The sequence below is a fragment of the Pseudophryne corroboree genome, chromosome 8 (genome assembly GCF_028390025.1).
Source record: "Pseudophryne corroboree isolate aPseCor3 chromosome 8, aPseCor3.hap2, whole genome shotgun sequence".
Classification (NCBI taxonomy): domain Eukaryota; kingdom Metazoa; phylum Chordata; class Amphibia; order Anura; family Myobatrachidae; genus Pseudophryne; species Pseudophryne corroboree.
Genome location: NC_086451.1, coordinates 142,637,750 through 142,651,479, shown reverse-complemented (window position 1 = coordinate 142,651,479; position 13,730 = coordinate 142,637,750). Strand labels below are relative to the sequence as shown.

Genomic DNA, 13,730 nt, shown 5'->3' with positions numbered 1-13,730 from the left:
TCCTCACATAGATTTTTAGAGCCCTTACAACATCTAAGGACTTTGATGAAATTGAGGAGTAAGTCGCAACTGGCACCACAATAGGTTAGTTGATATGAAATGCAGACACAACCTTTGGAAGAAACTACTGACGTGTCTGAAGCTCAGCGCTATCTTCATGGAAGATCGAGTATGGGCTTCTACATGACAAAGCCCCAACTCCGACACACGCCTAGCAGAAGCTAAGGCCAACAATGTGACAGCCTTCCACGTGAGAAACTTGACCTCAACCTCCTGCAGAGGTTCAAACCAGTCTGACTGGAGGAACTGCAACACCATGTTAAGATCCCAGGGCACCGTAGGCGGTACAAAGGGAGGTTGGATGTGCAGAACTCCCGTCAAAAAAATCTGAACCTCAGGGAGGGCAGCCAACTGTTTCTGGAAGAAAATGGATAGGGCCGAAATTTGTACCTTTATGGATCCCAATCTTAGGCCCATATCCAAACCTGCTTGCAGGAAGAGGAGAAAACGTCCCAGTTGAAACTCCACCGTAGGAAACTTCTTGGACTCACACCAAGATACATATTTTTTCCAAATACGATGGTAATGTTTAGACGTTACTCCTTTCCTAGCCTGTATCAGGGTATGAATAACCTTGTTTAGAATGCACTTCTGAGCTAGTATCTGGCGATCAACCTTCATGCCGTCATACGCAGCCATGGTAAGTCTTGATAGGCGTACGGCCCCTGCTGCAGCAGGTCCTCCCGAAGAGGAAGAGGCCTTGGATCTTCTAGCAGTAGATCCAGAAGATCCGTGTACCAAGACCTTCTTGGCCAGTCTGGAGCAATGAGAATTGCTTGAACCCTTGTTCTCCTTATGAGCTTTAGCACTCTTGGAATGAGTGGGAGTGGTGGAAACACGTACACCGACTGGAAAACCCACAGAGTCACTAGGGCATCCACCGCCACTGCTTGCAGTTCCCTCGACCTGGAACAATATCACCGAAGCTTCTTGTTGAGACGAGAGGCCATCATGTCGATTTGAGGTACACCCCAAAGATCTGTTACCTCCTTGAAAACCTCCAGATGGAGACCCCACTCTCCTGGATGGAGATCGTTTCTGCTGAGGAAGTCCACTTCCCAGTTGTCTACTCCCGGAATGAAGATTGCTGACAGCGCCAACTCATATTTTTCTGCCCAGAGGATGATTCTTGTTACTTCTGACATTGCAGCTCTGCTCTTCGTTCTGCCCTGTCAGTTAATGTAAGCCACTGTCGTTACACTGTCCGACTGCACTTGAATGGCCCGAATTCTCAGAAGATGGGCCGCTTGGAGAAGACCGTTGTAGACGGCTCTTAGTTCTAGAATGTTTATCGGCAGGCCAGCTTCCAGACTTGACCGCCTTCCTTAGAAGGTCTTCCCTTAAGTGACTGCACCCTAGCCCCGGAGACTTGCATCCGTGGTTAAAAGGATCCACTCCTGAATCCCGAACCTGTGGCCCTCCAGAAGGTGAGGTAGTTGCAACCACCAGAGGAGTGAAATCCTGGCCTTTGGTGACCGACGTATCCTCTGGTGCATATGTAGATGGGATCCTGACCACTTGTCCAGGAGATCCAGTTGGAAGGACCGAGCATGAAACCTCCTGTACTGAAGAGCCTCGTAAGAGGCCACCATCTTTCTCAGAAGACGAATGCACCGACACCCGGGCTGGCTTCAGGACATCCCAGATCATTGTTTGTATCACCAACGCTTTTTCCTCTGGAAGAAACACCCTCTGCACTTCCGTGTCTATGATCATTCCCAGAAAGACTTCCTGGTTGGTTCCAAATTTGATTTTGGAAGACTCAGGATCCAACCGTGGTCCCTGAGCAGGTGGGTCATGAGAAGAATGGACAGTAACAGATTCTCCTTGGACGATGCCTTTATCAGCAGATCGTCCAGATATGGAATTATGTTCACACCCTGTCTGCGGAGGAGAACCATCATTTCCGCTATCACCTTGGTGAATACCCACGGTGCTGTGGAGAGGCCAAATGGCAGAGCCTGGAACTGATAGTGACAGTCCAACAGTGCAAATCGGAGATAAGCCTGATGCGGTGGCCAAATCGGAATGTTGAGGTACGCATCCTTGATAGTCAGGGATACCAGGAATTCCCCCTCTTCCAGATCTGATATCACCGCCTTAGAGACTCCATTTTGAACTTGGACTCCTTCAGAAAGAGATTTAGCGATTTTAGGTTCAGAATGGGCCTGACCGAACCATCCGGTTTCGGTACCACGAAAAGGTTTGAATAGTAACCTTTGTTTTGCATATGAGGAGGGACCGGTACAATAACCTGTGCCTCTACCAACTTCTGGATGGCTGCCTGCAGGACAGCCCTGTCTGCCAGCAAAGCTGGCAAGCCTGATTTGAAGAATCGGTGAAGAGGGAGATCTTGAAATTCCAGTCTGTACCCCTGGGACACGACATCTTGCACCCAGAGATCCAGGCCGGACGACACCCAGACGTGACAGAAATGCCTGAGTCTCGCTCCCACCGGCCCCACCTCCGGGGCGTGCAGTCCACCGTCATGCGGAGGACTTTGGCGTACCTGAAGCAGGTTTCTGTTCCTGGGAACCCGCAGCAGCAAGTTTCTTGGATTTGGGCCGACCTCCCCTAAAGAAGGAGTTGGATGGTCTGGCCTTTCGTGGCTTGGCAGCCCGAAAGGGCTGTGATACAGTTGAAGAAAAGGGTTTCTTCGTAGCAGTGCAGCTGAGGGAAGAAAAGGTGACTTACCCACTGTAGCCGTGGAGATCCACGCATCTAACGCTACCCCAAAGAGAGCCTGACCTGTGTAGGGTAGGGTCTCCACACTTCTCCTGGATTCCGCATCGGCAGACCACTGTCGCAGCCACTGTCCTTGACGAGCTGAGACAGACATGGAAGAAATTCCTGCAGCCATGGAACCCAGGTCTTTCATGGATTCTACCAGAAATCCTGCCGAATCCTGAATGTTACGCAAAAACAATTCAACATCAGATTTATCCATAGTATCCAAATCTTCAAGTAACGTGCCTGACCACTTTACTATAGCTTTGGCAATCCAAGCACTGGCAATAGTGGGACATAGTGTAGCCCCTGAAGCCGTGTACATGGATTTGAGCGTATTAACAATTTTACGATCAGCCGGCTCTTTCAAGGCGGTGGATCCTGGAACAAGTAAAACAACCTTTTTTGAAAGTCTGGATACAGACGCGTCAACAATGGGCGGGTTTTCCCATTTCTTCTATCCTCCGCTGGGAAAGGAAATGCCACCTGGACACTTTTAGGGATCTGGAATTTTTGCTCAGGGTTTTTCCAAGCTTTTTCAAAAATAGCATTTAATTCTTTTGACGCAAGGACGGTTAGCGAGACTTTCTTATTTTCAGTGAAGTAAGCCTCCTCAACCTGCACAGGTGTTGTATCAGTAATATTCAACACATCCCTAATGGCCTCTTTCATCAACTGCACCCCTTTTGCAAGAGATGCTGCCCCCCTCAACACATCCCCATCAGCGTCCTCAGTGTCAGAACCGGTATCCGTGTCATCTTGCATAATCTGTGCAATAGCACGTTTTTGGGAATATACAGCGGGGAAGGGGGGGCTGAGGTAACAGAACTGGGCCAGACTGCCAAAGCCTGAGTTGCAGACTCATTCTGTGCAACCCTAGTACAAATCTGAGAAATCATAGATTTGATCGGGGATAACCACTCAGGCTCCCTTGCTGGTATCTGTGCTAAAACAGTGCAATCATGATTACATGGAATGGGATCATCCTGAGAGGACATATCCTCTGCAGCATATGACACAGAGTCCCTAGACATAGCTTAATGGAGACCACAGACACTCCACACACACACAGGGCAGGGCACACAGAGTTTCACCCCCAAGAATGGCAAGAGAGACACAGAGATTGGAGCCAACTCACACACAGCGCTTTTTAGGTAAAGGAAGACCCCCCACCAGCACTGACTGTGCACGTTCATAGGTTACATAGCCTGTATACAGCCCCCCCCCCCCCCACTACAAACCCCTGGTACCGTGAGAGATAGCTGGAGTTGTTCTGGAGGGACTTGCTCTTCACTGACAGCGTTGCGCAAGCAGGAAAATGGCGCAGAACGCTGCTGGGTCCGCTCTGAGAAGCTCCACCCCCAAAATGGCGCTGTCTTCCCGCTCTTCAGAAGATTATACTGGCCTAAGGAATTATGTTGGCAGTGATCCAGAGACTCTGACAGGCTGGAAGGTCAGTGTAGGGTGTAGGCGCTGGCTCAGGGCGCACCTCACAGCGCCGCACTATGTACCGCTGAGTCCCAGAGCGCAGTTAATACTGAGCTCCATAGCCTGTTGCCGCCATCTTCACACCAGCCCCCTGCTTGCTAGGGGGGTTGGTGACTCACTCGCCACCAATCTTCTGGCTCTGTAAGGGCATGCTGCTGGGGTGAGCAATCCCCTGTGGTGGGGAATGATCGATCCCCTCAGGAGCTCAGTATCCTGTCAGCGGAGATAGTGGCTCAGACCCCACAGGGCAGACACTACTCCCCCCCCCTTAGTCCCACAAAGCAGGGAGACTGTTGCCAGCAGCCTCCCTGTAAAATAATCAACTCTAAAAAAACTTTTCCTAAAGAAGCTCTGTAGAGCTCCCCTAGCTGTGACCGGCTCCTCCGGGCACATTTTATAAACTGAGTCTGGTAGGAGGGGCATAGAGGGAGGAGCCAGCCCACACTCTTAAACTCTTAAAGTGCCAATGGCTACTAGTGGACCCATCTATACCCCATGGTACTAATGTGGACCCCAGCATCATCTAGGACGTAAGAGAAATAATAAAAGCTGTACCCCAGTGTACTATACAATTTATTTATTTTCATAAGTACTGTGACACTGCCAGTCAGACCGCAGTGTAATATTCTTTCTCATACAGATATGGGGGGTAATTCCAAGTTGATCGCAGAGAGTTAGATTTGGGTGTGGTGTGTTCAATCTGCAATCTAATTTGCAGTGTAAAAATAAAGCAGCCAGTATTTACCCTGCACAGAAACAAAATAACCCACCCAAATCTAACTCTTTCTGCACATGTTATATCTGCCTCCCCTGCAGTGCACATGGGCCCTCATTCCGAGTTGTTCGCTCGGTATTTTTCATCGCATCGCAGTGAAAATCCGCTTAGTACGCATGCGCAATGTTCGCACTGCGACTGCGCCAAGTAACTTTACTATGAAGAAAGTAATTTTACTCACGGCTTTTTCTTCGCTCCGGCGATCGTAATGTGATTGACAGGAAATGGGTGTTACTGGGCGGAAACACGGCGTTTCAGGGGCGTGTGGCTGAAAACGCTACCGTTTCCGGAGAAAACGCAGGAGTGGCCGGGGAAACGGTGGGAGTGCCTGGGCGAACGCTGGGTGTGTTTGTGACGTCAACCAGGAACGACAAGCACTGAACTGATCGCACAGGCAGAGTAAGTCTGGAGCTACTCTGAAACTGCTAAGTAGTTAGTAATCGCAATATTGCGAATACATCGGTCGCAATTTTAAGAAGCTAAGATTCACTCCCAGTAGGCGGCGGCTTAGCGTGTGTAACTCTGCTAAATTCGCCTTGCGACCGATCAACTCGGAATGAGGGCCATGGTTTTGCCCAACTGCTAACAAAAATCCTGCTGCAATCAACTTGGAATTACCCCCACAGTGTGACACTGTAGGTGGAAGGGAACTGCAGTGTTATATTATTCTGACTCATACATGTATTGTGTGACACTGTATGTGGAAGTGAACCGCAGTGTTATATTATTATTTCTGACTCACACATGGATTGTGACACTTTAGGTGGTAAAAAAAATTTAAAACCAAAGAATGGTTTTGGCAAAATCAAATACAGATCCAAAACCAAAAACCATGATGTGGGCCGGCATGAACCTCCAACATGTCCACAGATACTGATTTCTAGTCATAAGCAGAAAAGGGCTAACAGCGCTTATTTTAAACTAAAGTAATTTTTTTTTACCAATACTGTTTTTATGACAAGTAATTGTGATTTATAAATAAATAACATGCCATTCATTTCAACCTAATTGAAGTGATATTTCTGTTGTAACCTGCACTTATTCCACCCTCTTTTTACTATTAACCCTTTCAGTGCTGGTAGTGTTATAACATTACATTTATTATTGGCTAATAGTGAAAAGGTGACATCACTCAGCGCTCCCAAAGATGTAATCAAAGGTATCTTACATACATTTGTAATACACTCTCCTTTCGATTAGGAGGGATAATGCTTAATTCAAAATCACTCTGGGAATGAAAGAACAAACAACCACAAATGGTGCAATATAGAAAAACCACTTAGGATCCAAAATTAATTTTATTGGTCCCACTCACAATTGTATTGTTATTCATTGCGTATCACCCTCATAGGGTCAAACGTCCACAAGAAATAGGTCTCTTTTTTAAAAATGGAACTTAAAAACATGTATATAGTGCAAAACTGTTTGTTTAAAAACAAATATTTAATATACAAATGCCCTCACAAAGAAAAAAAAAACAAGCATATAACCAAGCTGCATAGTCCCCACTGGAAACACCATTCAGTGCACGATGAATCCCTCTACGGCTCCGGAACAGTGGAGGATGGCTCCAAACCTTCTGGGCATACGTGGTGTAGCCATTTGGAGAATTACAGCAATCTAATGTCCCACAGCTTAAACGCGTTTTCGGACATATTCGTCCTTCATCAGAAGCATGGAGAAGTGCAGCCTAGCTCTCCTCTTATACCCAATACAATTATGACATACATGAGTACTTCCTGTGTGCCGCGCTCACATTGGCGTCGAAATCGGATATACGTCACCCGGAAGTGACGTCATGCTTGGTAATATGCTTACTTGTTTTTTTTTATCTTTGTGAGTGCATTTGCATAATAAATTTTTGTTTTTAAACAAACAGTTTTGCACTATATACATGTTTTTAAGTACCAGTTTTAAAGAAGAGACCTATTTCTTGTGGACGACTGACCCTATGAGGGTGATAAGCAATGAATAACCTGCACAACTGTGAGTGGGACCAATAAAATTAATTTTGGATCCTATGTAGTTTTTCTATATTGCACCATTGTGGTTGTTTGTTCTTTCATACCCAGAGTGGTTTGGAATTAAGCATTATCCCTCCTAATCGAAAGGAGAGTGCATTGCAAATTTATGTAAGATACCTTTGATTACATCTTTGGGAGCGCTGAGTGATGTCACCTTTTCACTATTTGCACGTATTTACGAGTTATTGGTGAAGGCTTTTTTTGTGATATTACTGGCAGCAACCCAGTTCTAAGCGCGGTCTAGATCTTATCATTTTCTGTAATTTATTATTGTCTGTTGAGTCTGTTATCTGGAATAACCTACTGTCCAAAAACTTAAAATCATATTTTATCTTGTTGAAATTAGGTGTTTTAGTCTGTTTCTGTATAACATAATTGGGAAATGTATTCATGCATAATTTTACTTTGTTGTCCTATGCCGGAATATATTTAATAAACAGAGATATACTGTAGTTCTTGATATACTGTATCAGGGTTACACCTCTTCATGTATGAGTTCTGCATTTTGCTTTAGTAGATTAGGTAAGAAGTTACTCTCCTTCACCAAAAGTTTTTAATGCTCTATTTTAATTTTGTTTTTCTTAGGACATGTTGAAAATAAAAGACTCTCCACCCCTTCTACTCATTCCTAATGTACTGAAAGTATTCTTGGAGAATGGGCAAATAAAATCATTTACTTTTGATGGGAGGACTACAGTAAAGGTAAGACATTTAATTCAGTGGAATATATCCAAATAAACAATATAACCTGTAACAATACCTGTCAAAATGGGTATTGTTATACAAGTTTTCATCATTATTTAATAATTTTTTTCTAATAGTATTGAATGAACTTAAGTTGCAAGGAAGGTTTTTAGGAAAGAAGGTTGAAAATTAGACTTAAACCGAATAGACCATAAAATGGAGCTGCATTAGCCTTAAAGCTAGAAGGTGATCACATTTCCTTTAAAAAAAAAAAAAAAAGTAGTAAAACAAATATTTTTTTTGTATAGAACATGGTTGGAAACCTATTGAGTTTCACAAGACAGTGTATGTAATTACTAATACATAATCTAATTTTATACTAACGGTTGACTTATGTATTCAAAAGCAGTCACAGGATTTGGGGTCAATACAATTACTGTAGGTTCAAGTTGCAGAATACAAGCTGCAACTTGCCATTTTTTCTGAAAATTTGCATTGCGAATTAAATTAACACTCCAATTAGAAACTCACATAGAACCAGTCAGATTAAACTCACATTTTTCCGCTTGTACTTCACTGAGGGTGAGAGATGGTAGGGTAAATCCTTATTGTAAAGTTAAAATGTTGGGATACCGTGCAGAACTACTTGGACACTCCCCACTAATGACTGATTAGGCATTTGGAAGTTTCCAATTAGCTTAATTAGCCCAATAATTACATGTACACTTCTGGGGTTTAAAATAAATGGCCTCAAATTACCCCCAAATCAACTTTTTTGTTGCTTTATGCACCCCAAATTTAATTGAAGTATTGATGTTTTGAAAAATAATTGTTTTATTGGGTTTTTATTTACCATTTTTTAAAGTCTCCTCAAAGTACCACACAAGCAACTTTTTTCCTACTTTTTTTATTTTTTGGCAGGTTTCATTTTTTTTTAAATATGAAAAAGTTAGCTTTTTATTAGAAATGCAGAAATCAGCCATTTAACACCATTTAAAAAATCTCCAGTACTTTCCTTATGCACACCAAGAGCCTTCTGTATGATTATGCAAACAATTTTGTTACTTTTTGGGGGTCTGGGAAGGTCACCCCACATTTTCATGCAATTCTCTCACATTGTATTTGGCAGACAATTTGCAAATCCCCACAGCAAGTACCACAAATAGGCATTTTTAATTGGATTGGATAATTCTCCGGTGCATGCATTTGTGTGAAGTCACTGAGTTTCATGAAACAAATGTGCAAGTCACACTTAATTTGATTGACCCCACCCCCTTCAGTGAAATCACATGACTTCTGCACCACCAATGGTGTGCTATCTCCAGAACAGCTGACTTAGACTGCTAAACGGCAACCAGCAGCCCCTATAAAAGTGTCAGTGCAACATAGCTCCTCACCAGCATCTTGTAGAGCAGCAGCATACTTTCCAGTGTCCTGACACTGTTGTGCTGCAGCACTCACAGTGTCACTGGTCCCAAACTGGTCTCCAGTACCTCTGGTCCCAAACCGGTCTCTTGTACCACTGGTCCCTTTTCAGTCTCTAGCAATGCTGGTTCCAGCCCAGACATCAGTACCACTGGTTCCAGTATGGTCTCCAGTATCATTGGCTTCCAGCCCTGTCTCCAGCATTACTGGTTCCAGCCTGGTCTACAGTGTCACCAGTTCCAGCCCAGTCTCCTGTAACAAATGGTTCCAAATTGGTCTACAGTATTGCTGGTTCCAGCCCAGTCATCAGTACCACTGGTTTCAGTCTGGTCTCCAGCATCACTGGCTTCCAGCCATATCCAGCATCACTGGTTCCAGCCTGGTCTCCAGTGTCACCAGTTCCAGTAGGGTCCTTAGCATTACCAGTTCCATTACTGATTCCCAGCATTGCTGGTCCCAGCCTGGTTTGTAGCATTAACAGTCCCAGCCTGGTTTCCAGCATTACCAGTAACAGCCCAGGTTCTTGCATTAACGGTCCCAGAACAGTTTTCAGTATTATCAGCTCGGTACTCTAAGTACTTTTGGATCAAGCCAGTTCGTCAAGTTCTATAGGATTAGCCTCAGTCTGCAGTATTTCTGGATGTTATTATAATTATTTTAGTATTATCAATCTATACTGTATTACTAGTTCTAACTAAACTATTCCTAGTATCTCCAGCAAAAACCATGTGCACTATCTATCTCCAGAATCTAGTCCAGTTACTTCTCCTCTAGCTGCTAATCCTAAGAGTCAGCCTCTATAGTTCCTAGACTCTCATTCATATCCCATGGGCAGGAACTTCATAAGACCATCTAGCTTTCTGTATTCAGTCTCCACTCCAGCTCCAGCCTTAGACCTCAATCCAAGAACACAAACAAATTCCGACCTGACAGTGTGCTCTTGTGTTCCTCCAGCTGTATCAACTACACCAGTAACCACCTCTGTCACAATGTATATAGGTGTGTATATATATATATATATATATATATATATATATAGCTCAACATCTTCTCCCTACATACAGTAAAGATTAACCGTTTATATAGAAACAAATATGTGAATGGTTGTGTGTATATAACCCAGATTATTTCTTATACAGGATGTCATGGTCACTCTTCAGGACCGCCTCTCACTACGTCACCGTGATCATTTTTCTCTTATCCTGGAATATTCAGCATCAGATCAAAACCAGAAATTCTTATTGCTACAAGACAAGCAACCATTGGCTCATGTGAGAATTGGGAACTGAAAGCATGAACATTGGAGAGGGGAGAAAAGAAAGACAAGTCAACTAAACAGTGACAGAAAAAGATTAGAAATATAGATAAAAGAAAGTAGATTTCCAAAATATGGTAGTGATATACAAAAAGTAGGGGTAATTGGACCTGAATCTGAGGAGACTATTTAATATACAAACTTCTGATTGCAGATTGCAAAATATGATGGTGCTATATTTATTATTATTATTATTATTATTATTATTATTATTATTATTATCCTTTATATGGCAGGACTTAAAGTGTATAAACAGAAACAATATGAAAAAGACAAAACAAAAATAGTGACTTACAGTACAGAAAATCGCAGGACATGGTTTATAAACATTCTTGAATCAGCAGTCATAATGCTTAAATAGCAATGGGGTGGTCAAAACCAAATGTTTGTTGTCAGCAGTGGGGGAGGGGTGGGGGGTGATGGTATATGTGAGGGAAGGAAAAGCAAGAGGGAAGAGCTTACAGTTTACAGGGGAGGGTCAGACAGACGGATGACAAGGGTGACACAGACAGTTGATAAATAGTGAGCAAGAAGCATTCAGCAGTGAGGATGAGAGCTGGAAGACTTTGATAAGAAGTGGGTCTTGAGAGTCCATTTGAAGTTTTGTAGAGAAAGGAAAGTCTAATATTAAGAGGCAGAAAGTTCCAGAGGTAGGAAGCAGCATTGGCAAAATCTTGGAAACTGGAGTAAGTAATTAGTTGCAACCTTTGCTTTGTAGAGACCAATGTTACAGAATATGAAAACATGTAAAATTGGCTAAGACATGTATAGTGAACTTGGCTCCTGATAAAGCAGGAGATGCAGCAAATTCAATCAACACTGAAATATATGTGAAAGTTATTTTAACAACAAGCACAGATTTATTGTCAGATTTATTAGCCAGGTAGTAAAAAGAACAGGAAAATACAGCGTTACTATCATGTGCAAGTTTTCTGAATTGTCCAGTTATCTGGATTCTTCAGTTGCAGCCAGGTGTTTGTAGTGTTGCTGATTGTTATGGTGCGCTACTGTAGTGTGCACATTCACTTATATTATATTGCAATATTGGCAATGAGTGCTTAATAGTGGTGTGGTGATATAGTGTCTATTGGATCTCCTACATGCCAGGAGGTAATCAAAGGCATATCCACTGGTCACTGGTAAAATATATTCAGTATGTGCATTTCACACTCGCATGAATCACCTGCTACCAATAACATAAGAGCGTATTATGTAAATCTGACACATCAAAATTCACTAACACTTCAAATGTGTTCCAGTCTACATTTCTGCATGAAAACATTGAGTACTTCTGATGTTCAGACCTTTTGTGGGCTTATACATAATACCCACATCAGTACCGCCCCTTATACACACAATGCCCACAAAAGTGCCCCCTATACACATAATGCCCACAGTAGTAGCACCCCTTATACAAATAATGCCCACAGAAGTGTCCCTTATACACATAGGCCCAAATGTTTTAAGCCTTAACAAGAGATAAAGTTGAGACACATAAGGAAGGATAAATGACCAGCCAACCAGCTAGAACTGTCGTTTTTGAAACACAGACTGTGACATCAGTCAGAAAGCTGATTGGCTGGTCATGTATCACTCTTTATCCGTCTCCACTTTATCTCTTGTTAAGGCTTAATATATTTGGGCCATAATGCCCACAGTAGTAGTGCCACTTATACAGTGTATCCGGAAAGTAATTACAGCGCTTCACTTTTTCTACATTTTCTTATGTTACAGCCTTATACCAAAATTTAATAAATTCATTTTTTCGATCAAAATTCTACACACAATACCACATAATGAGAACGTAAAAAAGTTTTGAGATTTTTGCAAATTTATTTTAAAAAAACCTAAGAAATCACATGTACATAAGTATTTGCAGCCTTTGCCATGAAGCTCAAAATTGAGCTCAGGTGCATCCTGTTTCCACTGATCAGCCCTGAGATGATCCTACAGCTTAATTGGAGTCCACCTGTGATAAATTAAGTTGATTGGACATGATTTGGAAAGGCACACACCTGTCTATATAAGGTCCCACACTTGACAGTGCATGTCTGAACACAAACCAAGCATGAAGTCAAAAGAATTGTCTGTAGACCTCCGAGACAGGATTGTCTCGAGGCACAAATCTGGGGAAGGGTACAGAAAAATATCTGCTGCTTTGAAGGTCCCAATGAGCACAGTGGTGTCCATCATCCGTGGATGGAAGAAGTTTGGAACCACCAGGACTCTTCCTAGAGCTGGCTGGCCATCTAAACTGAGCAATTGGCGGAGAAGGGCCCTAGTCAGGGAGGTGACCAAGAACCTGATGGTCACTCTGTCAGAGCTACAGCATTCCTCTGTTGAGAGCGGAGAACCTTCCAGAAGGACAACCATCTTTGCAGCAATCCACCAATCAGGCCTGTATGGTAGAGTGGCCAGACGGAAGCCGCTCCTTAGTAAAAATCACATGGCAGCCCACCTGGAGTTTGTCAAAATACACCTGAATGACTCTCAGGCTGTGAGAAACAAAATTCTCTGGTCTGATGAGACAAAGAGAAACAAAGATTTAACTCTTTGGCATGAATGCCAGGCATCATGTTTGGAGTAAACCAGGCACCGGTCATCACCAGTGCTCTTGACCTCAGATTGGGGCGATGGTACATCTTTCAGATGGACAATGACCGTAAGCACACAGCCAAGATATCAAGGAGTGGCTTCAGGACAACTCTGTGAATGTCCTTGAGTGGCCCAGCCAGAGCCCAGACTTGATTCCGATTGAATATCTCTGGAGAGATCTGAAACTGGCTGTGTACGGATGCTTCCCATCCAACCTGATGGAGCTTGAGAGGTGCTGCAAAGAGGAATGGGCGAAACTCCCCAAAGATAGGTGTGCCAAGCTTGTGGCATCATATTCATAACGACTAGAGGCTGTAAATGCTGCCATAGGTGCATCAACAAAGTGCAAAGTATTAAGCAAAGGCTGTGAATACTTTTGTACATGTGATATCTTATTTTTTTATTTTTAATTAGCAAAAATTTTAAAAATAAGAATTTAATACCTACCGATAATTCCTTTTCTCCTAGTCCGTAGTGGATACTGGGGTCTTGTACTTTAGTACCATGGGTTATAGATCGGGTCCACTGGAGCCTGGCACTTTCAAACCTTTAGTGTGTGTATGTGTGTGCTGGCTCCTCCCCTCTATACCCCTCCTACCAAACTCAGTTTAGGAAAACTGTGCCCGAGGAGATGGAC

At 43.2% G+C, this 13,730-nt stretch overlaps 1 protein-coding gene across 7 annotated transcripts in view; it reads left to right on the top strand.

Moving 5' to 3' along the window:
- The window catches only part of FRMPD3 (FERM and PDZ domain containing 3), a 1,010,703-nt gene that overhangs the window by 581,676 nt on the left and 415,297 nt on the right, over window positions 1-13,730 (top strand). For all 7 annotated transcript variants that reach the window (XM_063936980.1, XM_063936981.1, XM_063936979.1 and 4 more), the window contains 2 exons: window positions 7,660-7,776; window positions 10,323-10,454. In XM_063936980.1, the coding sequence (XP_063793050.1) occupies window positions 7,660-7,776; window positions 10,323-10,454 (249 nt within the window). The remainder of the gene's footprint in view (window positions 1-7,659; window positions 7,777-10,322; window positions 10,455-13,730) is intronic.